This window comes from Castor canadensis, chromosome 6, assembly GCF_047511655.1.
Source record: "Castor canadensis chromosome 6, mCasCan1.hap1v2, whole genome shotgun sequence".
Lineage (NCBI taxonomy): Eukaryota > Metazoa > Chordata > Mammalia > Rodentia > Castoridae > Castor > Castor canadensis.
In genome coordinates, this window is record NC_133391.1 from 82,260,648 (window position 1) to 82,288,211 (window position 27,564).

The following is a 27,564-nucleotide window of genomic DNA, read 5'->3' on the forward strand; positions in this document are numbered from 1 at the left end:
TTATTACAGTACGGGCCGAACCGCCCCTCCCCACCGCCCTGGCAGGCTGCCGGGCTGTGCAGCGCCCTGGCCGCCTTCGCGCTTGGCGCGCCCCCAAACCGCCTCCTCCGCCTCCTTATTTGTCTGAAAAGCAACCGCACGTCGAGGCGAAGGAGCCCGCCAGGGTGTGGGAGGCCGGGCCGCGGTGTGTGCACGCCGCGCTCCTGGGGCGGGGCCGGGCCGGCGTGTCCCTCTGCGGGTCCACTTTTGTCCTAACCCCCGCCTCCCCCAGGCCCGCCGCTGCACAGTGTGGGCAGCGCGGCAATCGGGGTGACCAGGGCCCGGGTGCGGGTGCCTGGCGCGCGCGCGCGTGTTGGCCGCTCGCCGACGGGGCCCCGATTCCTGCCGAGTAAGCAGTCTGGCTCCTCGGCGGCAGCACAGTGGCAGCAAGGCTGGGGTGCTGGCGCCGCGCCAGCCCCATCAGAATTAGCTCATTGTTCACTACACTAGGGGAGAGAGAGAGAGAGAGAGAGAGAGCGAGGAGAGAGAGGAGAGGGAGAGAGAAAGAGAGAGAGAGAGAGAGAGAGAGAGAGATTGATTTAGAGAAAGAGAGAGATACAAGACACACTCTTGGAGAGAGCGCGCAAGGCAGGGAAACCTTCCCCTCCTTCTTTTCCAAGGCTGCACTTCTTGGAAGTGAAGCGGGTTTGGGGTTTTGTTTCCCTTCCCCCTCCGCCTTCCTCTTCCTCCTCCCCTTTCCCCTCCCCCTCCCCCTCATCTGTCTTTCTAGCATGATGCCCTTTTTCATCCACATTTGTGTTTCAGGTGTAGAGAGAGGAGAGAGTGAACAGGGAGCGGGGCTTTGTCTGTAAGTATATGCCATTCTCATCCCCGGCTGGGAGCGCTGCTTTCTCTTTTGTGTGGATTCCTTGCCATTGCTCTTAGCTGGACCCTTCAACCCTGCAGAGTTCATGCTTCTTTCCTCTAAATTTTAAGGAGCCGAAGCGTGTATCTTAGAGAAATTCTGTCATTTTGCGCCTGCTGCATTAAGGCTGGAATTTAACTTGAGCTTTTTTTTTTTTTTTCAAATGCACAAGTTAAGAGGAGAAATGAATTCTTTTGAGAAGGGGTGGGGTTTTGCTTGCTGGTGTGATTAATTTTGTTCTTGCTCATTGTTAGGAACTGTTTTGTTTCTTTGCATTAAATGCACTTCAGTGCATGCAAGACGCCCCCCTTATAAAAATGAAATTGTATCCTTCCATCCTTACACTTGATTACTCTTTCAATGCTGCTGGGGCTTCGGGTCTTTTCATGCTTTCGATCTTGCAACACTTTTTTTCTGCATTTTCTTAATAAAGCAGTAGAACTTAAGGTGGGAGGAGCTTAAAAATAAATGGCTATTTTTTTCTTGGTGATGATAATAACCTGATTTGCATTTACATGTATCTATAATAACGTTATAGGAAAACTCTAAGAGCTTATGACACCCTTTTTGAGAACTTTTAGTTTATCCATTCATCTTAATTTTTGTCATAACTTATATTAACAAAAGAGACTGTGTGCTAATGGCATAAAGCTTGAGGGTAAATCATGACAGCATGTCCATTAATGTTTATTTGGTTAGGAAGAAGAGCATAATGGTGTATATTCCTGACTTTTCCCCCCCGTGTAGGTTTTAAACACGGAAGGTTATGTAATGCAGTGCCATTTCCAAAAATATCCACTCTGAGGCATTACACTACGGTGGAAGGCTGATTCCTATTCTGCTGTCTTGATTGCAAATATACTGCCAGTAGTATATCTGGGAACAAAGAGCAGCCAGAAAACAATCTATTTTTATCACTTGATTCTACTTTTAAGTTGCTAAACCTTTTGAACTCCTGCAATTTAAAGGTGAACTAGACTCTTAAGAACAGCCCAGGACTCTGCAGAACCAGGTACCAGGGAGTCCTTTGTCACTTATTTAAACCTATAGACCACTTGGGAAGCTCTTTCAGGAACCCCAGTGGTTATGATAATTTGCGTGTAACTTATCTTAACCTCAGAGAGTGGTTGTTTGTCTGTAACCTCAGAAGAGACCATTTTCATTTGCTGACCTGTGATGAGGCAATGTGTCTACTGTATTTAAACATATTTTGCAGGTTGGTCTCCCTAGACTGAAGAGAGGGAGAATAGAAGTCCGACTATTAAGATTCTCAAAATGGTAAGACTTGGTTATCAGAGAAGATTCTCATAGCTTCTTATCAGTCTTTATTACATATAAATATCAACCACCTACCTTCACCCGCCCCAACTCTTCATTGTTCCTACCCCATCTGACCTTTGAAAGGTTCTATCTCCAGCATGTGGGTGCCTTGCAGTACAGCAATTTATGTGAATTGGATGTGGTGAATTAGATCTTTTGATTTGCAGTCATTTTGAATAGAGAAATAAAATTTCTCTTTTGGAGCAAAATTTAACTAGCAGCAGAAACTATTCTGTTAAAGAGCAGAACTCTTCTTAAAGAAGACAAGTGACATGTTGTGACATGCATGAAAAGGGTGGTGGCAGGAGGGCTCAAACAAAGCAATGGGTCTTCCATTATAGAGAGCCAGAACTTACCCAAAGTTTTGAGTCTTTGTCCAGCTAGTCAACTACAGTGTATGCTGTCCTTGAGTGCAGTATATGTGAAAATATGAATTTTAAATTAATATACCTTGCCTTTTGTTATTGAAATATACTATTGCTTTTTTCCTGGTTTGTGACTTTGTAAGAGACATCTACTCAGTTTTAGAAGTCAAACATGTTAATCTCTAAATAAAAGTAGAACTATTTCTGACAAGGATTATATTCACAAAGAAAGACAGGTTAGTGTTTGACTTCTGATTAAATGAAGAAACAGAGAGAATATGCAGTAAAAGTGGCTGAAGAAGCATGTTAAGGCTCTATGAAAAATTTCCTCTTTGAAAAGAAACAAGGTTGAACTTAAAAAATAATAGAAAACTTTTTAAGTATAGCATGCCCTACTGCAGATGTTCATGCTCTTTAAAACACCTCTTTGCCACTTAAAATGTGTGATTTCCAAATTTAGTTTTAGGTTTTTTTTTTTAAATGAGGGTGGAATTTTGGTGAATCAAAATTGAATCAAATATACTTCATGTTTTCTTTGAGAACAATTCAAGAATAAGCTTCCAAGGCGAAAAATGAATCAGAGGCAATTAAATGAGTTCAGGTTACCTTTTATTAACAAGTAAGCTTTTTTATTTTTTATGTATGCCTCACCTGTCATTTCAACAAGTGGTGTCAAAGCACTAAATAAATAGGTCTTTCGAGGACCAGTTTGATGATGATCCAATTAAGGAACTTGGGGTAGAAAGACAAAGAGGTGAACATAAAATTCAACTAATCAATAGGTCTTGTGCAAATGGTTCCTAGCTTCATATTAAATTCCTGATTAGCCATTGTCATAGAGTAATAGGATGCTAATAAAATGGAGTGCTGTGAAGTATTTTTGTTTACTTCATTCTTCTGCTGCTAGTACACACATCACCTTGCCTCCTAGTTGTGCATTCCAAAACCTTACCTATTCTGTGTCACCAGAGATAGACATGAAAGCTATATGTTGCAATATGTCAGACAATTTTAGTTAAACATGAATAGGACTTCTGACCCTGCCAAAACCAGCTCTATAGCTCAAGATCAGAGAGTAAATATCATGTTTCTGTAGTAGGGAGTGGAATGAGCTTTGTAGAAGGCAAGCATGTGTGCCAAAGCCGAGAATGAGAGTTGGAACCATTTGAATGTAGAAAAGCAAATGCAAATTAATATTACATGTTAATTTCTTAACGTTGCCATTTATGTATGGTGGCAGAATGGGCAATCACAATTTGTTGCTTTTGGAAGAATTTTTACTCATGAAAAAATTCTCACAACTTTTTTGGTGATCCTTTCATCAAGATGTCAGTCCCTTTTGGCACAAGCTCATTGGTTGAAATGAAACCACTGACAGTTATTGTCTGTGGGTGATTCCAAGTAACTTTCTAGCAATTCTTTTATTCTGAGCTCTTAACAGTCTTTGCACATACTAATGTTATACAAAAGTTTCCATTTGTGTGTGTGTGTGTGTGTGTGTGTGTGTTTGTGCAAGTTTAAAGAGCTAATATGAGAGACATCTTGTACCTCTCCTTTTTGGCAAAGTGAAGTTAATTTCCTTTTCTTGATTAAAACTGGAATTACTTTGCAGATCTTTCTGTCTGGCTTTACTTAGAGTAAAGGCTTGGTCACATACAATAGAAACTACTGTGAGGTAAGCAGATTTAACTCCTTGCCACCTCTAGAATAGACATATTCATAGCTTTTTGCTTAACCTTATATTTACATTTAAATAATGTAAAACATTATTCCCAAATACAAATTTATCATCAACTTCATCCAGAAATTGACGGGTAGAGTCCAGAATGCTGCAGATTGATTCAATACTGGACTCTTATGTATCTTAAAATGATAATGTCTGCTAACAGTAATTTGGCCAGCAGCCTCCTGTTCACTTGCATGAGGCACTATTCACAGCTTGTTGTATGGGGGCCTCTTTGAGTACAACTGCAGGAGGTGCCATTCACGTGGATCATGGTGTGTGCATGGTGACACCTGGGGTTGTACAACCCAAGAACACTGTTACAAGCAGTCATTTTGAGTATAGTTTTCTGTATCTTAGTTGGCCAGAATATTCTTTTTAATAACTTGTTCTCCAATTTTTTTCGGTTTTCCAGTAAACATTCTCCTGTTTATTTTTTTCAATTAGTGCTGAAGAGATTTTTATTTATATTTGGCTTTTTGCTAAATTTTAATTTCTAGGACTGAGGACTGTATTTTTTACTCCTTAGTGTTGATTTAGGAATTCTGTTTAAAGGTCTTGATTCAGATGTGTCAATGAGAAAAAAAACATTTCAGAATGAGTGATAATGAGTAGGATCCTCATCCTACTGACTAGTTTGAAAAGCTAAATTATTTAATCCAATATCAAGGTTAAGTCCTTTTTTCCAACATGATTGTCCTCTCTACACAGTAAATTTGCCTCCCAGCATGTGTTTGCCATGGACTTACAGTGGCATAAGCATGGACTCATTATGTTTTAACAGAGACCTAGGAATTGGAGCAATTTAAGTTCTCCTTATGGCTGAGGCTGAGCTTTTAGAAAAGATGAGTTGACTTCATTGTACCGGTTCATAGTGCCCTGCTTTCTGTACAGTCTGTGAAGTGGCATTCATGAATTTATAAGAAGACTCTTTCAGTAATCTCTCTATTTAACATAAGCTTTCCTTGTTTAAAGAAAAATACAAAGATTAGGGAGGACTGAGGTCCTTTTGGTTGCCTGTGCAATTGGATTTGGAGTGTAAATTGATGAGTTGCTCTGGTGACTTGATTGTATAGGTGATGAAGCGTTCCAGGGAAGGTAATTTTATATGGTACTGTCTTTTCTTTCACCCAGCCTTCCTGTGAACAGTGAGGGGAGAATTGGGAATTGTTTTGGGGAATGAGGACAGTAGAGATAGTCTATCAGGATTTAGCCCCACTCCAGTTTCCTCTTGAGCTATATGATAATTCAGGCAGGAGAAGATATTTAAGTAGAAATCTTGGAATGAATAGCTATTCAAAGTATGATTACATTTAACCTGATATAGTTCTTAAAGTTAGATATGTATCAGATCATCATACGTATACGAAAGGAATTCTCTTTATTTTAAATCCTAAAATAAATACTTCTAAAATAGGAAAATATTTTAAAATACGAATTTTTGCTAAACCAAATGAATAATCACCAAATAGGAATTTTGAATTGTTAAGGATTCGTCTACCTGGTTACTTAAGGTCCTGAAGTGCATTCAGATGTCTAGGACTGACTGGGAGCCGTGGAGGGAATTGGTGAGGCTTCCTTGGTTCTGCATCCTTTCCTTAGTGCTGTTCTTGGTTGGGAAGACTTTTAAGGCCATATCCTCGCAGTCTAAGTGAAATGGAAGACTGAAATAATTATTTGAATAATTATGCTTTAAAAAAATCCTTTGATTGTGTCTGATTCATCTTGGTAATTCAAAATGTTGCTGGAGTGTTGTAGGAGTAGGATGGATTTGCCTGAATTGTCTGTAAAATTCCTGCCTTGTACAAAGAAAGGCTAGAGATAAAGAAATCTTAGCAGCAAATCCAATTGGAATATACCAGGGGAAAATGAATCATATGTGCTTGGACTATGTCATCTTGGCAAATCGTGATATATTGCAAGACTCTAATTTTAAACTGCTCTTCTGCCTTGAATTGGAAAACAGGTTAATCATTAATTGCTACCTTTCACTCCCCTTGGACTGGGGTGGAGTGGAAAGAAGGCAGGTCTCTAGCTAGAAGGAACTGGGAAGAGAAAAGAGAGCATAGTTATTTTCTTCCTCCTGAGAAAGTGGCAGCTATTCCATTAGCAAACCCCAGCAGGTTCAGCAATGTCCGCTGGACCAGAGAGGGTTGCTGCTGCTGTACCAGCTGCCTGGAAGAAGGCACAATGCTCCTTTCAATGATGCAAACTGGGTGCAGGCATGTGCTAGCCACAAAGCTGCTTCTCTCCCTCTAACTCTTCCTGACTAGCAGACACGCTTATTCAAAGTGCAACCCAGCACTGAACATCATCTTCATAAAATCATTTACAACTTGAGGCCTACAGACTGTTACTCCTATAATCAATAGTCTGGAGGCCATGTAAAGGGAATCTCATGCTGGAGGAGTGGCTCAAGTGATAGAGCATCTGCCTAGCAAGCATGAGACCCTGAGTTCAAACCACAGTACTACCAAAATAAAGAATAAAAAATGCTATTTTAAAGGGAATCTCATCACATGATACACAAAGTTGGGGAAAGCCAAGTCCAAGAGGGATTTTCCTTTGAATACAGCATAGAATGTCACCCTAGAAGGCATAAACTGCAAGAGCTTAACATGAAATGATAGGACTAGCAGTTTTAGCCCATTCAGATGAGTTGAACTTATCTGCAAATCTTTCAGTGAATGTGACAGAGGTAAGCATTGCTCCTCGAATCTTTCATGCTTCCCCTACATCATACTGTCAAATAAGTTCTTTCATCTACTGTGATTATCCCTTCATTAATTTCTGTGCAAGAACAGGCATGTCAGGAGCTGCTTGAAATGATTCTTTATTTGCAGCCATGATGACCTGTATTTTCTTAGAGGGACCAGGCCCTTTGTTACTCTCAGTATGTCCTAGGATTCCTTCCTTCTGTGCCTTTTCTTACTTGGTTCTATAAGGAATGTACTTCCTGATACAATAAAGCCACTCTTCAAGACTGAATTTAAATGACATCTCCTCTAGGAAATTACCCCAGTACACCCAGCCGAGAACATCTTATACTTACCACACCTGTAACATTCTACTTATGTAGAATTTACTTCTGTAGCTTTTTGCACCCTCTGAGATTATATCCTTGAAACAAGCACACCGACCCTCTGGTAACTGCATCCCTATCCTTTCTTGGTAGCAGATGTGGCTGTGATGCCTGCTTTTCCCTTTTCTATTATAGTGATGTGGATGGTGAATCCAGATGTGGAAAAATTTCATTCCTGAGAGGCAACTTGTCAACAGCTAGTGAAATAGTTTGGTTTTCTCTTCCACCAAAGTGGAAGGAAACTCTAACCTTCATTGACATGTTCTAATAGGACCTTAGAATAGATCCTGTAAACCAGTCTGATCTCTGTTCTCATACCTCACCAAGATCTGACACATCCCTAAATGCTTGCAGAATAAATAAATGAGCAAGTGGTCATGGATACATGACAATCTGTTATTTCTGGCCAGAACCAGGTGGCATACTTTGGTGTCAGTATGACTCTTTTCAGAATTTTAAGAGCTCAGATTATAAATCTTGTGGTCCAGGAAATGAGATGACCATATACTGATTATACATTCACTGCTGAAGAGGCCTTCTCACTGAACCTTTTAGATGGCTCAGTGTTGGGGAAGTAAGGGGAAGACTTAGGTGAAATTTAAGCATCCTGTAAACACAACTTCTAAATCCTTCTTTTACACTGCTTAAAGCAGAAGAAGTCCAGAGTGAGTTCAGAAGGCTAGGTTGAGATGATCTGCTGTATAAATGAATGTCATCTTCAGGTAGAGTCCCACATCTCATTCAAAATATTGACTGTGGAGTGCCATTGTGCGCTAGGTTATTGATATTTTTTTCTAGCAGACGACACATTTTATCTGTTGGTAGTCTAATCAAGGCAGTCATGGCATTACCTTGATGACAAAGCAATCAATCTTTTAAAATGACATTGTTGCCTGTTATTGACTTGGAATGCTTTTTCATCTAAACTTTTTGCTTTAAAAGGGTTATGATTATCTACCTGGAGATATTTAAAAACCCTCAGTTTTAGAATATGTGTCATCCTTACTTTCATAGAGTACAGTATAAAAATAACTTGAATTTGAGAAGAAGGAAAACGTGCATAAGAGAGTGTGGCCAAAGACCCTTTTTTGGCTGAAATTGGGAACCAGAGACATTTATTAGAAAGGAAGGGAAAATAGCCACATAGTTGTTGCCAATAAAAATACAGAGCCAAAGATTCACCAATAGGTAATTAAACCAGAAGTGTTGGCGTGGCTGCCCAGTTCCAGCTCTCCAGCCCCTGCACTCAGATCACCATCACACACCACTGTGCTTTGATTACTGGGGCAGGTAACAGCCTTCCTGGCTGAACTGAGTTTGATACAGTTCCAGCAGGGAAAAGTACTACAGTCCAGTGGCCAAACAGGGAGAAATTTACAAAAGTTGTTTTGTTTAAAATGGGTCCCAGCATTTTGAGGACACTTATTTGGATGAGGTTGGTGTCTAACATAAGGAACCTTTTCTTGGACAGGAAAGAGTTAGAAATTAAGGGAAGATACTGCTTCTTTGTTAGTCAACATTCTGAACCACCAAGGAAAAACTAGTCAGTAGTTAGGTGGATAAAACTTACTGGTTAATATACTTATAAACATGACCTCAGTAGGGCTTTGGTATTAAGTATTTCTTCCACAAGGGACTGTTTGATGTGCTTCATTAAGTTATCCTAGTGAAAATTGCCCCAAAGCTTATTGGGACCATGATTTGAAAGTCTGTTGTGTACACTGGTCAGGCACTTGCTGAATCTTAGGATAGCAGTTATCAGGGTGCAGTTGTCAAGACTGAGCACTTAGCCTAGTGCCTGCTGCTTTGCAGAAACTCAGTACTAGCTGAAAAGAAAACGAATACAGTGCAGAGAATCACTAATGGTTTGAAACCATGTAGCATCAGGGAATTTCTGTTGTATAGTTAAGAAAATTAGACTTTGAAAAGATGAATTACATTAATTAATACACCCTTTCCTGAGTAGACTTCCCATGATTTAGTGGCTTGGTTTTTAAAAACTTTTTTGGAAAAAAAAAAAAAGTGTTTTCTTTGCTTCTTTGATGGTTCCTGACTAAAGAATAGGGCATACTGTTTGATAAGATGTTCACTCTATAGGGTTAAACTTTGCCTATCAAGTATCTTAATACCTCACAGAAAGTAAGTACAAAGTAAATATTTCTTGATTAATTGACTGGGCAATTGAGATTATACACCTAAACTTGCTCGTAGCTTTTCTGAGCCCTTCTCATCTTCATAGTTTTAGCTCTTAATTATGTAGATTTGACTTTTCCGGAGCCTGGATGCTGTGGACCAAAATTTAGTCTCCATTTCTTGCTGTCCTATGGAGTATTGGGTCTAATTATACATCATAAAATGCTTTGGTCTTTCCTATTTTTCTCAGTTCTTGATAATAGAATGTTAAATTGTTCTGATCTTGTTATCATGGTCTGGGAGCCAAGTCTCCACATCTTTTCATTTAATCTTCATTAAGCCTTTTTTTTTTCATGAGGACTGCTTTTTAAACTTTAATTTTATTACATGAGGCTTGACTGTCTACACTGTCACTATCAATTCAGTCAGAGATTCAATTAAATTTGGTCTTTGGCATCATAGAGACAATTCATCTGACAATTAAGGTGAATTTTTACTAAATTGATCACCATCACATCTTTGACTGTGGTTGACTATAGTACTGTACATGTAATCTGTACAGTGGCTTATTGTTTTCCATTGTTATCTTTACGATGTGAGTAAAACCTGGCTTATTACTCCATCTCCATCTTTCCATTAGTCTGTCTTTAGAACTGTCTGGACTTGTAATACATTCATTAAAAGTTTCCAAATGGAATCAGGTTATTTTCTTTTTTCTGAATTTACCGTTATTAGTAGTTTATCCATTGCTTCTTTGGTTTCAGTGTTTATTTTCTTCCTCTTTAGTTAGGATTAACTTTACATTTTTATGCACTGTATGGTTTGTATCTCTGTACATCGTTGATAAAAGTAGGATTGTAATTCTCTTAGTTGAGCAGTTTATTTTTAAGTTGACTAGAAATTTGAAAAACAAAGTTACAGTGAACATGATTTCAAATGCAGTTGATGAAAGAGAACGATACTTGAGTGAGATCATCCATGGGCCGACCATCTGAGAAGGAGCTGTGAGAGTTCACTTGGGGGTCATATTAAAACAATTCCGTTTCGTTGTAATTAGTTACAACGCTTGCTAGATATTTGTATTATGCTGAACATTTCCTTCTAGGGAAAACTGAAAACAGACAAACTGTGATTACCAGTACTACTTGGGTTTAATTAGATCCAAAGTCTGAACGTAGCCATAGCAGGGTTCTTAGACTAGCCTTTCTTCAGCAGCTGTAGCAACAGTCGAACACTCGAGAGCAAATCCTTCTTGTTCTCAAACATTATGGTTTTTTTTAAGGTAAGTTATATTTGAAGGGTAGCTATTTATTGGATACAGGCAGCAGAGCAACAGATAATTTTGAGAAAATTACTTTTGCTGATAGGTGTCAGGAATCTATCTAAATTTCACCACAAGAGCACTAAAAGGAGATGCTCGACACTTGTCTGAGGGATTGAAAACAGGCACCGGATTTCAGAAGGGCCTCATGGTAATACTCCAGGTGGCTCTAAGGAAACCACAGAACAGATCAATACTGACAGACAGTGCTATGAGAAAGGAGGCTGGGTTTGAATCCTGTCTTCTTCGTTTCTTGGCTATATTTCCTTGGGCCACTTCCTTGACTACTCTTCCTTAGTATTCTCTTGTGTAAAATGCAACAAGACTGTAAGGATAGTAGAGTGCATGCTTGGCATGTACAAGGTCCTAGGTTCATCCTTAGCACAGGGGCGGGGGGATCATGCAAAGAGCCATGCCTCTATAATTATAATGGACTCCATGGTGCATTTCTACAGGGAACTGTGGGTCCCCAAATTTATAAATTCTGTCTGTGTAGATTTAAATAACCCCTGTATGTTGCGCACGCTTTCTTCTTTTGGTATAGTTTTGATGTTTGATTTAAAATGGAATAAAGACTGAGAGGAAAGAGAAAATAAAGTAGGAGGCCGAGGGCTTCTCATGTTGGCGAATACCATCAAGATTTGGAAGGAAGGTGTGCGTTTACAATATGATCTTTTCCATGGTACTTAGAACACAGGTAATTCATTTTCCAGGGCACTTTGCCTCCTAATTTGACATTCTTTTTGCCTTTACTTTCACAATCTCAAAGCATATGTTTTTCTGCTAAATCCTAACCCTGAAACACCTATCCATTGGGTTAATGACTCCTTTCTTTAGTCTTTTCTGTCTCCCATGATATGGTCTGACTGAAGTCCTCATCAGAGAGAAGCCTTCATGAAATCAGATCTTTCTCCACCCAGTGGGGGTGAACACCTAGGTGGTATACAGGGCTGTAGCACATTCATTCTAACTGTAATATGCCTCTTGTACTTTTAGTTTTTTGCTAGTTTTGCTAGTGGACAGGTTATCAGAAGCCTCTTAGTGTCATTTATAGCATTAATAGCATACAGATCTGGTTGTATTTTTCCTTTTTTCCCCCAAAGGTCAAACTTCTTATGAGATAAGCTATATCTTCCTGCAGAAGAAACCACTTTTCCCCCAAAACTTAGTGGTCTGTAATGATGCTGTTTGCTGTTGAAGGAGTATCAGTCTTTAAATGACCAGGACAGTACATGATAAGCAGTGAACTGTGAAATGACTTTTGCTAAATGCTGAAGGGTTCATAGCTGCCAGGAGAAGAGAGTGCATTGATGGCAAGAGTGAATAGTTTCTTTTGAAATGAGCACTTGTGGAGAAAATGCAGATTTTCCGGAAAGCTCTGTCTTGTACAAGTCAACAAGAGAAATGCTTTGGAATGTCTTTAGACTCTTCAACAGCAGCAGGCTACTCTTGTTGTCCACCCAGACCAGGGAAAATCCAAAATCCTATGTCAAGATAAAGAAATAAGTCTCCCACTAGCCTTTGACTGAAGGCTTTAAGAAAAAAAAAAAATAGGGTTTTAAAGCAATTATTCTTCCATGTTGGTGAAAATTTTTTCTAAGATTTTAACAGATAACCGTAATTTTTTTTTTGGACAGAGGGAAAAATAACATTCTTGAGGACTAGAAATCAGACTGCTCATAGTTATTTGAAGATGAAACCTGGAGTAGCATACCTAAAATTATTCAAATCAGCTAATAAAAGCAAGCCTGGATGTTTCCTGTTGACCTTGGAATGTGCTTGGAAAAAATCCTGTTATTCCAGATGTCCAGTGTTAGAAAGCATAGCAAGAGAAATTCTGTCACTGTGGTAGAGAATACCATTCTGAAATTCATAATTGCAGTCTGGTGTGTTGGAGTATAATATAGAACTAATATTTAAGTATTGTGTTTTTTTTTTCTTTTGAACATACTTTAAAAGTAGGAGAAGCATCACAAGATACCATGCTTCTCATTTCTTGGTTACGCTGAGAACCATTTTATATGACAGAATAAGGTGGTCCAGACTTAGAACTCAGATGTGCTATGTAAATATTTACTCTGGTTCTTCTCCAGGGAGGTGAAAGATTTTATTAACATATTTGCTGAGGTCATGGGGTAAGGAGAAGCTTATGCTGTGCTTAAATGCCTGAAGGGCCTTTTGGCTGCAACTTAACAACAGCTCATTTTTTTTTTCTTTTGTGTTTCTCCTTTTATTTTTTTGCTGAAAAAAAGCAAGTATCTTGTATCACAGCCTCTATTTTCATATTGTTCATTCACAACTACATAATCTCAAACCAGAATTAAAAACAAAACAAAACAAAACAAAACTTACTTATCCTCCTTGTTTGGAAAGTTTCTTAGCTATTGTGAGATTTCTTCCCCACCCCCACACCTTGTACTTTTTCTTCTGGTTTACTTTGGGCTGTTATCAGCTGTTTGGACTTTGTTTTGTCTCCATTACTGAAAAAAAAATATCGCCCATTAAATGTCAAGATTTGAAGCACTGAACTTACTTCCTTGAATCCAGTCCGGAGTTTGGCTCTGACTACTGTACCAAGCTGACCTCCAGTCCAGGGGAGGGTGCCTTGGCAGAAATCAGAGAATTCCTCGATCAGTGACTCCCTTTTTTGGATTTTTGGAGTCTTTAGGTGGATTGCTTAGTACTAAGCATATTCCTATTGGAAAGGAATGAGGCTGTGCTGAGAGGAGGAGTTTGCAGCTGACCTCAGTGTTCACCAGGCAGGAATGAGCCAACTGCTGCTACTCCTGGCCTTGGACCATGCACCACCAAAGCCCTGAAAACTCACATAATGAGAGGGTGTAAATAGTGAGTGGTGAAAAAGAAAAGTCGGATACTCTTGTTAACCTTTTGTGGCTTGCTCCTGACTTGATTTGTTGCTCCCTTGAAAGTCTTTGCTGTTATTCTTAGAAGTCAAATTTTAAGACTCAGCAGCCAAACAAACAGAATATTACATTGTAGAATAGAGTGCTTATGAAAGCTCTTTATGCCACGGTGATTAATTTCACATGTAAACACGTTCATTTTGTTGCCAGCAAGGAGATTTTTGTTTCCTTTCTCTGCCTTGTTGAAGCCTAGAAATAAAATTCCACAGCTGTCAGGTTCCCACATAGTCATCGGCGGCCTCTCAAGGTGGCTTTACAATGAGCAGAGTGAATTTAGAGGATTTCTCTAGGAAAATCTACGCTTTGTGTTTCAGACACTGCAGCTCACAAAGAATGATCAGTCTTTGGCTTGTCTGACATGTGATGTTGGACAATAAGATAATCTGTGGCGTAATATAAATAAAATAGGAGTCTTTTTGGTGCCTCTAGTGGGGATATGCACCCAAAGTGAAGGCATTGCAGTGGCTTACTCATGAGCTATCATCGTCTTCCTTACGAAATACAGTTGTCTCCCCCAGCTCTATTTCTGCATGCTAAGGACTTGTCAGGCGTGGAAACTCTTAGAGCATCAGCAGGTATTGTAATACAGCAGAGCCACAAAGCCCGACCTTTCCTTTCTAGCAGGAGAGCATTTTTGGCCATTGAGTACAATAGTCACATGTTAACAATGCGTTCTCTGTAATTACCCATTGTTACCACAGTCACTTCCTCTGTGTGTGTGTGTGTGTGTGTGTGTGTGTGTGTGTGTGTGTTTAAATTAGGTCAGAGCATGTTTCATTTACTTTCCAAGCCAGAATGTTTGCCAATTTAGGCACTGACACTTTTATTCTGCTTTCCAGAATGTGCAGAAATGACAGACCTCACCTGAATGACCCAGTGTTCTGGGTGCTTATCTTTTGGTCTTCCATTGTCAATGTGTTTCTCCCACTATGTTCTTTCTCTTGAAGAAGCAGTCACTGGGTTAGGTGTGTCTCTAAGGCTAGGTCTCTAGGGAGACAGCATAAGTGCTTGGCACCATCTAATCTTTGATGTAATGCTGTTCAGAAAAAAAAAAAAAAACCTTGTAGTTCATTTATAGTTTCAGTTTACATTCTGCCCTCACATGACCAGCAACACCTGGGAACAGAGTGGCTTCTGTGGAAGAGTCTTAATAGTGCCACTTCAAAGGATATTTTCAGAAATGAAGTGCTTGTGTATGTACATAGTCTCCTTAAGTTATAGTACTAGATTTCACAACCACCTGGCCAATTAGGCATAATAGAACATGTACATATGCAGGCATACAGTGTTTAATTGGTAGAGAGACTATGAAACACACCCCTTTTACACAAAGAATTAATTATGCAGGTTGGACACCTGCTACCCTGCTCTTCTTTTTTAATTGCAGGGAGTGGGCACCTAACATTTTTAAGTCATAAAAAAGCCTTGCATGTGCATTTTTGAGCACTAAGGACCCCACCAAGAACAAAGAATAATGCTACCATTAAAGTTACCATTAAAGTTCACTAACAACAAGCCATGTGGCATATCTTCACATCAGATGTCTTTGAAGGTATGGTAAGCAATTAAATAAACAACATTTATATGTGTGGTGCATTTTTGGTCTGAATAAAGATATAACCTTTGTTTAGCCTTTGATAGTCATTATCACAGACCAGCCTCCCCAAACATAGATAAAAGCAATAAATGGAAAGGGGAAAATAACAAAGTTAAGAACCGATAATATATATAATTCATATTTTACATGCAGTATAATGGAAATGATAGGAAACATGTCAGAGGACTTTTAGATTAGCTCTTTGTGTGGCCCATGCTGTTGGAAAATAAACAGCAAGTTTCGAAATGAAAGCTTAAAAGAATTTAAGCAGCAGAGTAGTTGGCATATTTTTTAGAACTTGAAAGGCTGGTCTCTGACTTCCCCTACATTTTATTTTTGGAGGGGTAGCTGTTAGCTATAGTTTATACCAAGTACATATTGGTAGCAAATTAATTGCCTTAAAAATTGAAGTTATTTTTTCTATTATGCACTGTCCAGACAGTAAACAAGCCTTGAAAGAAAGGCAAAAAATAAGAGCATTTTATGCTCAACTTGCATGCTATGATAGGGTGTCTAAACTTAAGTACAAACCATCGTATACATTTAAGAGAACAAGTAAGAAGCAGTACATTTCCATTATAAGCCGCATTTATATACAGTAAGTTTAAACATATTAAGTATACTTGAAAACAACATACTTATCATGATTCATGTATTTAATCCAGTGTAATTCTTCATGTTTTTCTGTTGTTTTTTAACCTAATCATCAGTGAGATAAATGTAGCATTGCAGAAAAAGATACACTAATTAATATGTTCAGTGACAAGTATAAACACTTCCAGAATTCAAGCAAAATCTTTAAGTATTCTCCAAATTTAAACACTAAACTTTTCCTTCCGCTTTACATTTTGCATAAACATTCATTTTTTTAAAGTTATTAAAGGCACAGCTGTTTCTCTGGTTCCCTAACTAGTTTCTAGAAGGATAGTATTCATGAGGATTTTGAAGAACAAATAATTGTTTATTTTATACATGGAAGACAGTTTTAAAAGAATGAATACTTGTGAAGAGTAAGGCAAATTTTGGTTCACTTGTTTAATAAAGCAATGACTTTTCAGGTATTTTCATGTACATTACTCAGAGTACTTGAATTTGTAAGATGCAAACCACTATCAACAAAAGTGAGAACTCATGAAGTGGAAAAAGAGTATGATAGTTTAATTGGTCTTCCTGAAAAACACAAACCTGAATCTAGAAAAATGAGTGAATGGAATACAGTATAAGCTACTTGTGCACTTTTGGAGTGTTAGCAGATGAGCACCAAGAAGAAGTAGTTTGACAGTCCATAAGAGCATAGGACTCCAGAAGGACAGGCAGATAACTTAGCCCTGTTTTCTGACTCTTATCAGCATTTAAGTCTCAATCACAGAGTCATTGTCAGCTCTTAATACTCTGAACTGGTTAGGAAACTGAGGTACAGCAGCCTGTGGGGATCACATTTGTGTTGTGGCCCTGAAAGGCTTAGTGGGACCTGACCCTAGGGACCTTTGCCCTCATAGATCCCATTACACCCTGAGCCCTGCGATTGTAACTGACAGCCAGCAAATGCCTTCCCAGACCTGCTCCCCACTATCCTCATAACCTCTACTGCCAACAGTATGGGATATTATGTTAAGTGTTGGTTTCATTTGTTGCTTAGTGGGCTAATACATGTCCCAGCAGCTTTGACATAACTTATGTCCCTTCCTCCTTTCCTTTCACTTTTTTGTTACACTTAAAACACACTGTTAGTTTGCTAGGGCTCACATAACAAAGTACCACCAGTGGATGGCTTAAACAACAGAAACTTACTTTCATAATTCTGGAGGCAAGAAGTACGAGGTCAAGATGTCACCAGGGTTAATGTCATATGAGGCCTGTCTCAGACATCTACAGATGACTTTCTGTTCCCTGTGTGTGTCTTGGCCTAATCTCTTTTTAGGACACCAGGCACTTTGGATTGGGCCCACCTTGATATCCTCATCTTATTTATCTCTATAAAGATCCTGTCTCTAAATACAGTCACATTCCAAGGTACTGGTGGTTAGCACTATGACCTATGAATTTTGAGGGACATCAGTCAGCCCATAACACTCAGATTTAAAATGATCTCATTGTGGGTTGGTCACCCCTGTAGTCTCCCATCTCAGATGTGAGCATCTAGGTTGCAGTCCCCAGATTCTAACGCAGTCACTGCACATTGCTGGTATTTCATGAACTCTTGGTGAATACATGCCTGGGAATTGGTAAGAAATTTGCTGCAATAAAGTGATTACTTTTTAACATTAGCAGTTTAAAAAAGTGTCACTGTGTCCCTGACTGCCAGCAGTAAAACCTGATAGAAGATGTTCAGATGGGAGGATGAGGTAGAGAAAATACAACACATTCAAATCAGGATAGCTTTCAACAGAAGAGTGAATGTCAGCACTGCAAATGAAATGAGATGAGGTCCTTGTGCAACACCAAAGCTCAGGTCTGTGTCATGTGAGAACAAGGATAATGATGGTCAATCGATCTTTTCTGTTGACTTGATTTTCGGGTCTTCAAATGCCACAGTCTTAAGAAAGTACATGGCTGTAATGTAAATAGTATTTATTTCCAATAATGATCACCTTTTCCACAGACCAACTGTGCTTAAAAAAAATAAAATGAAATATGTTCTTCAAACTCAGGGATCTGCTGAGTTCTTAGAGATCAGGCAAGCAGGTTTTAGGAATGTAACTGAGACTCTTTTCCTGTCCCTGCCATACTGGTCTTAAGACTCTGATACTGAAGGTGATTAGAAGACTTTACTGTAAGTGCAAAGTGTTCTTTATTTTTCCCAGAGTATTTAATGATCATTTTATGATTCAAACACTAAAAAAATGCCTGATTAGAAGTGCCATTGTTCAGGGTCAGCTGTGGTGGCACATGTCTGTAATCTCAGATGGGGAGGCTTGTGGTTCGAGGCCAGCTGGGGCAACAAGTTAGTGAGGACCCCCCCCCCACCACCCGCCATCTCATTCAAATGATGGGCATGGTGCCTGTGGTCCCAGCTACATGGGAGGTATAGATAGGAAGTTTGGGGTCCAAGGTTCGTCCCAGGCAAAAACTTGAGACCCTTTCTCACAAAATAACTAATGCAAAAAGGGCTGGAGGCATGCATGGCTCAAGTGGCAGAGGATCTGCTTAGCATGCCTTGTGTTCACACCCCAATCACACACACACACACACAAGAATAGATGGGAAGAGTAAGGGAGAAAATTTCCTTCATGGTGACTTTTGCTATCAAACACATTCCCAAGTTCTTTGGCAAAAATCATTGGCTTTTTCTTTAGAAAAGGGAACCTCCTAGAAAAACAAACCCTTAAAATAAGTGTAATAATGTCTGAAAGGTTAGCTATTTGTCCAAAATATTAGATTTGGGTGGCTTTAGTATTGATGCTTTGAACCTAGAAGTTAAATGCTAAAGCAGTGAATTTTGTTAAGGTGAAGTATCCAACAGAAACACAAGAACACAGAGATGGCATTTTCTTCACTTCTTCCATGTGCCTACTAAGTTTTTACATTTTTTATTAACATTTTTGGTTTCTAAAGAACTTTTATTTTTCACTAATATTTCTAATATTTTTAAATTGTACTTGAAGCATGCTTTTAAAAGTGATTATTATGTCAGTTTATATTAATTGAACTTACAATTGATCTCAGTTTGGGGATCTCCTAAAATTAAGGCCACACTGGGATTTTATGTGCTGTGACTTTGCTACATGCCTTGTATTTTAGATTATATTTTGTTTGCTTCACCCATTCTTGGCTAAAGAGAGTGTCAGGAATGGCTGCTTATCCTAAACAAGGCAGATGGTGTAATTCTTCAAGATAGAGTTGAGCAGAAGAGGGGAAATCTGTGGAAGAAGGTGGGCTAGGTTTGGGGGAACTACATGGCTCAGAAAGCAGCCCCAGTCCAAAGTGAGAAAATAGTTCAGATTTTTGCAGAATGAATGCCCAAGTATTTAAGATCCAAGTGTGGGTGGAAGCTTTGGACTGGTGTAATTTTGAAGGAGAAGTGGTAAGCAATTTGCATTCTGGGAGCTGTGTGGTCTGCAGGATAGTGGAAGGAAAAGAGCTGAGAGTTTGCAAACCTACTTTGAGTTGCACCTTACATGGTGGTGTTGTTTTGGGTAAGTGGATTGACCTTTGTGAATTTCAGTTTCCTCATTTATATAAAGTAAATAAGACCTATTCACAAGCCTGTGTATATGCAAAATTACCTGGTAAGCTGGATGTGCTATAAACATTACTACTGTAAGAGCAAAAACTGTTGCATCATCCCAAAGAGTAAACACAGCCATCCACATGTTCTACCTCACACCTCCAAACCAAATGGATTGATTGGCACATACAAAACACGACAGTTAGTTCAATGAGTAGTGCTTCCAAAACCAAAAATGACACCTAAGTCTATTTGTTAATCTGTTAATGAGGTGTGATTCTTAATTATTATTTATTAAATCTGAGGCATATTTACAAAGCTTAGAGAATCAGAACTAAAGGAAATCTTACCTAATTTGATTCCCTCTCTTTAGGCAAGTTTGTATCAAATGTGAATTATCCCTGACAGATGGTTGTTGGATTCTGTTTCTAAATTTTTTTTAAAGGTTTCACAGTTTTCCCTCTAAATTCTTTTAGTAATTTAACAATTCTTGTGCCAAGTTTTTCCTTATAACTGACCTAAATCTGTAGTTGTAATTTTAAACCTTTTCCCCCTTTCCTGTCTTTCTTTACTGGAGATAAGAACAGCTGGTCAGCAACCTCATGCTAATAACCCTTTGTGTATTTAAAGAAGCGTTACTCAATTTGCCTTCCTTGCCCAGAGTCCTCCCACCCTCCTGAATTCATCAGCTTGTATTCTGTGGATCATTCATGATAACACTGCCCAGCTCCCTGTCCCTGGAAGATGGTTGGCCCTTTCAGGCAGCTGGATACACTGTATTATTAGTGGCCACATGAACCTGGAGAGAATTAGAGATACTTCTTTCCTTCCTTCTTTGCTCTGTGCATAATCTTTAGCTTTCTAATAAATGGTCAGAATAACTCCTAAGAGTCTTTGATGACTACCTGACATATTTTACATCATAAACATGGAATTTGCAAGGCTATTTATCATTCATAGGTTGATTTGAAAAACCTCCTTGGTGATTTGGTGCACCCTGCCAGACATACCATTAAACTGCTACTTTGCCTGCTAAAGATAACAGCGATTGATACCTCTGCTCTATTGGACTTTATCTTGGAGGGCATTGAGCTAAAGCTCCCCTGAGTGCAGCCCACATTCAGAAGCACACTACCGATCTGCAAGTGGTAATGGGTTGCCCCAGTGCTCTAAGCTGCATTAGGGAAATAAGTGATCTTTGAGAGAATTGAACTTTGTAAGCCAATCCTGTGTGGTTTCAGAATTGATCTTGTTTTTAATCTGAATGTGTGTGCATTTGTGTCTCCATAGGTTTCCCACTCAGAACTCTTTGTCTGGGATAGTCAAGAGTCATTTCCAGACAAGGAAATGGAAGGAAATTTTCCTAAGGTAAGATCCCTTCCTGCCATTTTGCAAACACTATTTTCAACTTAGAATCACAAAAAACTAGACTTACTTCTTTTTCATTTTAATAATCCTCTATATGGACCATAATAATCCATGAATACAATATACATTGGCCTTATAAATAACAAGTTTTTAAAAACAAAGTCCTGGGCTGGGATGTAGCTCGGTGGTACAGCGCTTGCCTAGCATGCGTGAGGCCCTGGGTTCGATCCCAGCACCAAAAAAAAAAAAAAGAAAAGACAAAAAAAAAAAAAAAAAAAAAAAAAAAAAAAAAAAAAAAAAACAAAGTCCTATGACTCTCAAAGATCATATTATCTTCCTTTCTTGACAAATAAGCCAAAAGCAAATTTTCATGTAAGAGTCATGGAATCAATTTATCAAATGTACATTTTATAGATTTTAAATTTGTTTCATTCCTTGGTTAGACAAACTCAGAGGATTCCAAGATGGTGGCTAGAGGGAGGAAGCAGAAAGCGAGCCTCCTATAGTGAAATCTTGGAGAGACGCTGGAGACACACTTTGCAGGCATAATCACTGAGAAAAGGCATAACTTTGACCCCTCCACATCTCCAGCCGGTGCAGAGAATCCCCACTTCACGTTAAACGGAGAAACGAGGACGGCCCCCGGGGCCGCCAGTGGCCGGCGCCCATACGGCTTGGGAAGACGCGGACCAGCTTACTGTCGATTAGTACACTAACACTCCCTGTTTATACCTTTGAAACTCTCTTGTCTGATACCTTGTTCTGCCTTCTCCCTCTTGTCTGTAGATTTGTTTTCCCCTTTTCTTTAACTTCTTGCTTTCCATCTCAGCTCACCCTTCCATTCTAAATATTACCATTGTTATTATTACAAGCTAGAAAATACTTAATTGCACACAGTACAGGGACAGTAACAACACCAAGGACAATGACGGGAAGACAGAAAAAACAGGGAAACCAGTTTCCCCACAGCAAAAAATTAGGACAAACTCAAAAATGATGATCAACCCAAAGACTAAAGAGGAAGGTGGTTAGGATTGAAGGATTGGGATTTCTTAACAGTATGAAACAATAATGCCTGGATGTCTGATAAGATCACCATGAAACAAAATGGAAAGAACATAAGCTGTTATTTTTTCTTCTCTTAAATTTTAGGTCTGGGAAACACTGTGTATCAATATGGTTTTATCATTGTGACATCTTACTGTGACAATTCTCTGCCTTAAGGAAGCTTAAAATATTTGTTTTAGATTTTAGTACCATTCTTGAAACAAATGAAAAGCAATTTACCAGTTTTGACTGTAGATACCTTTAGACTTTGCCTTTTAAGGTAAATATCAATTTGACCTCAAGTAGGAAAACTGATTGACCCACTGATTTTGCAATTAAAAAAAGTCATAAAACTTGTATTCAAAAGTTTCATAAGTATCATTGGCTAATGGTAAAGCCTCTGCCAGCTATTACTGGTATTTCACTATTTAAAAAACTCTTATTTACACTAAATGTTTTCAACAATTCCCTGTTACTGACAGGCAAAAATTGAAGAGGTTGTGTCAGCTGGCAGTTTGCACTGAAAGAAAACATTCCCTAAATCACTTTAATCTTTCAGAGAATACCTGAAGGTCAGGGTTCAGATCATTGGCAGGAAAATAGATGAACAAATGGTTTCGGCCCTGCCTGAGCTAAACTTGTACTGATCTTGTATGGTTGAAGAGGAAGAGAGGTAAAATACTAGAGTTCTACCATACCCTACCAACCTCCCCCACACGCCCCTCCTGTAGCAGCAACATACTCTAGACAGTGTTTTGACAGTGCTGAGTATTGAACCCAGGGCCTTGCTCAAGCTAAATACATGCTCTACCACTGAACTTGCACCCCCAGCCCTTTGAAATATATATCCCTAGACTTTTCTGGGTCAGATCAGGACCGAGAGTAAAACGGGATAACAAAGTATAACCTTTTTGTTAATTCTTGCCTCATTCAGCTATCTAAAAGTCCTCTTTGATACTGGTGACATCAACCAGATGGATAAGAACAGGTGAAATTTTTAAGTGAGGTCAACCAGTGGTCCCACCCTTAGCTCTGGGAAAGCCAGTTCAGGTGCCAGGTCCTGCCCAAGTTGAAGTATGCCCTTGGGGTCAGCACAGTTGGTCATGGGAGTCATGCCTTCTGCTATTTTAAGTTATCTCTTCTCTAAATATATGAATAGTATTTTAAGCACAATGTATTTGTCCTTTCTCCACCAGTTTCCTTCTGGAAAAGCACATCTTTGCATAATTGTATGAAAAATGATCTCAACTCACTTGGTGCAGAGCACATTACTGAGTAACTGGGAACTAATCTAGCAGTCGTCAGAAGGGAGGGCATTCCACTCTGAGTCATATTAGCTGGAGTGACATCCAAGAGAGCCAGTCTGTAGGGGACACAGGACTCTTAATGCTCTGTACTCCACCCTCAGCCTTCAAGATTACTCAAGCCCCTCAATCTAGGAGAAACTATTACCTTCTGAATAATGAAGAAAGATGACTATTGTTGCCTGAACTCTTGTAAGACCTGACTTCTGGAGAAATAAGGAGTGTTTGTGTTCCTTCTTGAAGATGACCCTTTCACTTGTTGCTGAAACCTAAAATTCCTTTAAAGCAAGATGGGAAGGGGTAGGGAGGAGGACTGAAATCTAGTAAATCCAGGGCTCTGAAGAGAAGATGCCCAGAACTGTATCTCCCAGGACTGCCGCTGCTCGCTCGCAAGCATGTTAGTTTATGGGCCCACAGCTCCCTGCATGACCTACCACCATGGCCTGTGTCATCCAATTACTTGGGTGTCTCCCATAGAGCAAGTTAATTAAGGGCATGTTGGGCAAGGAGTGTTTTTGTTTCCATTTTACTCTGTAGGCTTAAAATCTAATAGATTTTAAGCACTCAAAGCATGAATAATGGATGAAGAAATGCAAGAGTGTTTGGGGACCACAAAAGAGAGAAAAAATAGTAAATTCGAATACTCTCTTTTACTTTTTCTTTGGGGAAGCACCTCTTCCCTAGCCCCCAGCTCTTTGTTTCATGTTGTTGTGGATTTTTCATGGAGGTAAAAGGTTAGTAAACTGGGACTTATATATGAGACAGACCGATGTGCCGTCTGTTCACCTTGGAATAGAGTAAGTGAGTTAGTTTCAAGGCCAGCTGTGTAAAGGGTGTGGTCATTGAGTGAGATAACATTTGATTTCTCTTGCTTCCTGGCCTATGACAATTAATAGCTATTGAAGTTTTCATTTGTCCAAAGCCCATGTGTTCCTCATCCTGACCCATGCTCACAGGCCAGTTGAGATAGCAATGTTACTTTGAAGATACCAGTAGATTTCTTTTTATTTTTAAAATTTTATTATTGTATACCACAATTTTACAATTGAAATTATCTTCACAAATACAAGGAGCTGCCTAATACTATATTTTTAGAAATTTTATCTAGATCCTTAATGGTATGTGAGTGATGAATTATAGTTTTCTGGTTTAGTCCCATTGATAGTTAATGACACCAAAACAATCTCTGAAATCCCAATCTAAGTCTGGAGCATTAAAATACATACTATGCGGATTTTACATATGTCCTAAAAATGTATGCTTTCAAAGTTTGAGATTTTAAAATGAAACTTAGGCACGCCAGATGTTTCATGTGGAAAACCTGTACACTAGGTTCTTTCTGTACACTAACTACTTTCTGTAGTTGAATTATCTTCTGCATTTAGTTCAGCCTGAAGGTACTGAAAATATTCAGTTTCAAGTTGCTTGGAAGCTCCTGACTACTGAATTCTTCTTAAAAATAAATATGAATGTGACCATTTACAGATCACAAAGTAAAAATATCACTTTAATCCAAGTACTTACCTCTAGTAAAAAAGAAGAAAACCACAAAGGATAATAATTTTTTCTAAGAAAGAGCCAGTAATTAACAGTTTAGCTAAAGAAGAGAGGGTTGTCAAGTCTTTACTGTGTTCATGCAATCTTTCTGTGATGCATGAAGACTTTTATATCACTTGAGTGGTGGGCCACATTGTCCTGCCCACTTGCTGCTTTGTGATGGACAGCTGGCATCCACTGCCAACTGCCTTCAGTGTGTCAGCAGAAGCAGTATGGCACCTGATCATCTGTCATGCTGGGGTTGGTCTTTCTAGTCAGAAATGCAAAACCTTACTCATCATGATTGTAAGTAGAGACTTAGAATAACCCCAGGCCACCCAAACCAACTGACTCTCATGCAGTTGCTTTCCCATGATCCTCCTCTTTCCTATAATCCCTGTTTAGGCTCCTCACATTATTTCCCTCCCAAACACTTTCATTTTTGGAACCCACTTCTGGTTTTGACCATGGAATGAGCCATGTCTTTACAGGATAAACCATACATTGCTGTATACACATGTGAGTAAATGTAAAAACGATTGAAAAAAAGACTTATGCAAGTTGTGGTATGTTTTTAAGTATTTTTATTGTATATTAGCAAGCAGGCTGTTATCTACCCTCTATCATATCATCCAGTGAACTTCAGAAAAACATAATTAACACTCCTTTGAGCACCTCTCACCTTACTCGATGTTGGGCCCTATCTGTTCCCAGCAACTATCCCCAGAAATCTAACTCTGAGGAATGTTGCCCCACACATGGGCCACCAGCATTAAAGAAGCACTCAACTCAACTGAAGCAAAGGCAGCTAGTGTTTAATTGCCTTGTACCCTCACAGACCTAATATTTACATTCAGGTGAACTGTGTTTAATATGTAAACTCTGTTTACAAAATAGCAGGAGTTCAAGGATAAAAAGTGGGCAGTAGAAGAAAATTTTTAAAGAAATGGTTTCAGAAGCATGACTAAGTTTGTCTTTTGTGTGTGTGTGTGTCTGTCTGTCTGTGTGTATGTCTGCCTACTTTGCAGGGAAGACTTCCTGTCCCAAAGGAAGTGAACCGCAAGAAGAACGATGACACCAGCGCTGCCTCCCTGGTTCCATTGGGCAGCAATGAACTCCGCTCCCCAAGTATCAGTTACCTCCACTCTTTTTAATCGTAACACCTCCATTTGTATTACATATGGTGTTTGGGTATTGATGAGGTCATGGTATCATATATGGGATTTTTTTCTGTGTAAATCATCAAGTGTAAGAAGAAACTCTGGGACTCTGAGCCTTGCTTTACAGAATTTACAGTGGACAAATAGGTGTCATCAAACCAGTTTTTAATCATTCTGACTCAAGTGAAAACGCTCAGAATTTCACACTGTGAATCCACGTTTACAACCCCTACAGGTGGGCCTTCAGGCCTGGTTCGCTACAACAATGTCTTCCACAAGTCAAACTCCCACTGCGCTCACATGACCGGTCCACTCCTGCCTTCTCACTCACACAGCTCCCGACTGCTTCTTGCAGAGGCTGAGAGTCCCCATTGTTTTTTTTTTTTTTTCATTTAGATGTAACAAGCCTAGTAGTTTATGTCCATCAATTGTCTGTATATCTCTATATTTTACCCATGTACTCCTTTGATGTATAGAAGTAGTTTGAAACTCATTGTTTCCTTGTGGTAAGTGACCGAGATGCTGCCACAGGACCTGAGACACTGATGAATGGTGCTATTTTGGACTTTCAACATGCTCCTTGGCAAGGTAGCTCTGATGGAGTTATTTTTTATTTCCATGTTCTAAGAAGGTGTTGGTACTCTTGTTTCCCTGAATGTTATTCTCTAGACTGGATTGACGTGTTTTCCTTGTGTCTTCAGTGTGGCTTTCTTCCTCAGTGCTGTAGGTAGAGTGAATGCTACCAAGAGTGTGAGAGACTGTTGTTTCATTGGCTGGCACTCATGGACACGCAGTCAGGGTAGCGGGAGCAATCACAAAACTGTAATTTACTTACCAAATCTCTTCCTTTCTGTTGCCTCACCTGCCTGACTTAGAGAAAGAAAAGCAATAATTTTACAGGCATTTTGAGGTGTCTCTTTGGATTCTTTTTGTTTGGATATTTGGGATGGGGAGGGGAAGGGTCCACACTTTTAAAATAAACGTCCTGTGAAAAAAATCCAAAATACTGGCATCTGAGTAGAAATATGAACATTATACCTGTCCCCAAAATTAAGTTGGAAAAATGTCTTCAAAAAAACAATAAATAAAAGGCAGAGCGTCATTTTTTTTCTGGCAGTTTTGATAAGCAAGGTATAGATTTTACATTTTTGTCCTTGCTCCCAGTGAAATGGGTAAACAAAAATAAAATCAGTAATGCCATCTATTCATGGAATGTTGTTGTGTTAGCCAGTCTGAAAGCCCACCTTAATTTTTATATAACTGTCTTTTAGCTCTTCCTTTGACAGGGCAGGCCTTGTTCTGAACTGTTTGCTGCTGACTGTTAACCACCAATAACTGCATGCACTGCACTTCTTTCTTCTCTCCTTGCTCCCCACTGGCCTGAGTTTCTTGTGCATCCCTTCCAGCTTCCTTTTTGTTAGAATAGGTCTATCAGCTGTGTAAATAGAGCAAGAAAACAGTATTCTGCATCTGTGGCATTTATGTAGAGTTGCAGTTGTGTACTGCTGAAAATGCAGGCTTTTGTAACAATGTGATCCTTAACTGATGCACTCATAAGTACCCAATGTATTTTAGTAGTATTTGTTCAATAAATATGCAAGCTGGATGGTAA

At 39.2% G+C, this 27,564-nt stretch overlaps 1 protein-coding gene across 3 annotated transcripts; it reads left to right on the forward strand.

Moving 5' to 3' along the window:
* The first annotated feature begins 269 nt into the window (after positions 1-269).
* On the forward strand, positions 270-27,564 carry Nrep (neuronal regeneration related protein). 3 transcript variants are annotated; one of them, XM_020187195.2, is made up of 5 exons: positions 270-388; positions 805-847; positions 2,121-2,182; positions 20,828-20,905; positions 25,821-27,564. In XM_020187195.2, exons 3-5 carry the CDS (start codon positions 2,180-2,182, stop codon positions 25,944-25,946), a joined length of 207 nt encoding a protein of 68 aa, XP_020042784.1. In that variant the 5' UTR covers positions 270-388; positions 805-847; positions 2,121-2,179; the 3' UTR covers positions 25,947-27,564. The 3 variants fall into 3 exon arrangements, with proteins under 3 accessions (XP_020042784.1, XP_073933068.1, XP_073933069.1); XM_074076967.1 differs by lacking the exon at positions 270-388 and adding an exon at positions 481-627; XM_074076968.1 differs by lacking the exon at positions 270-388 and having other exon boundaries at positions 639-847.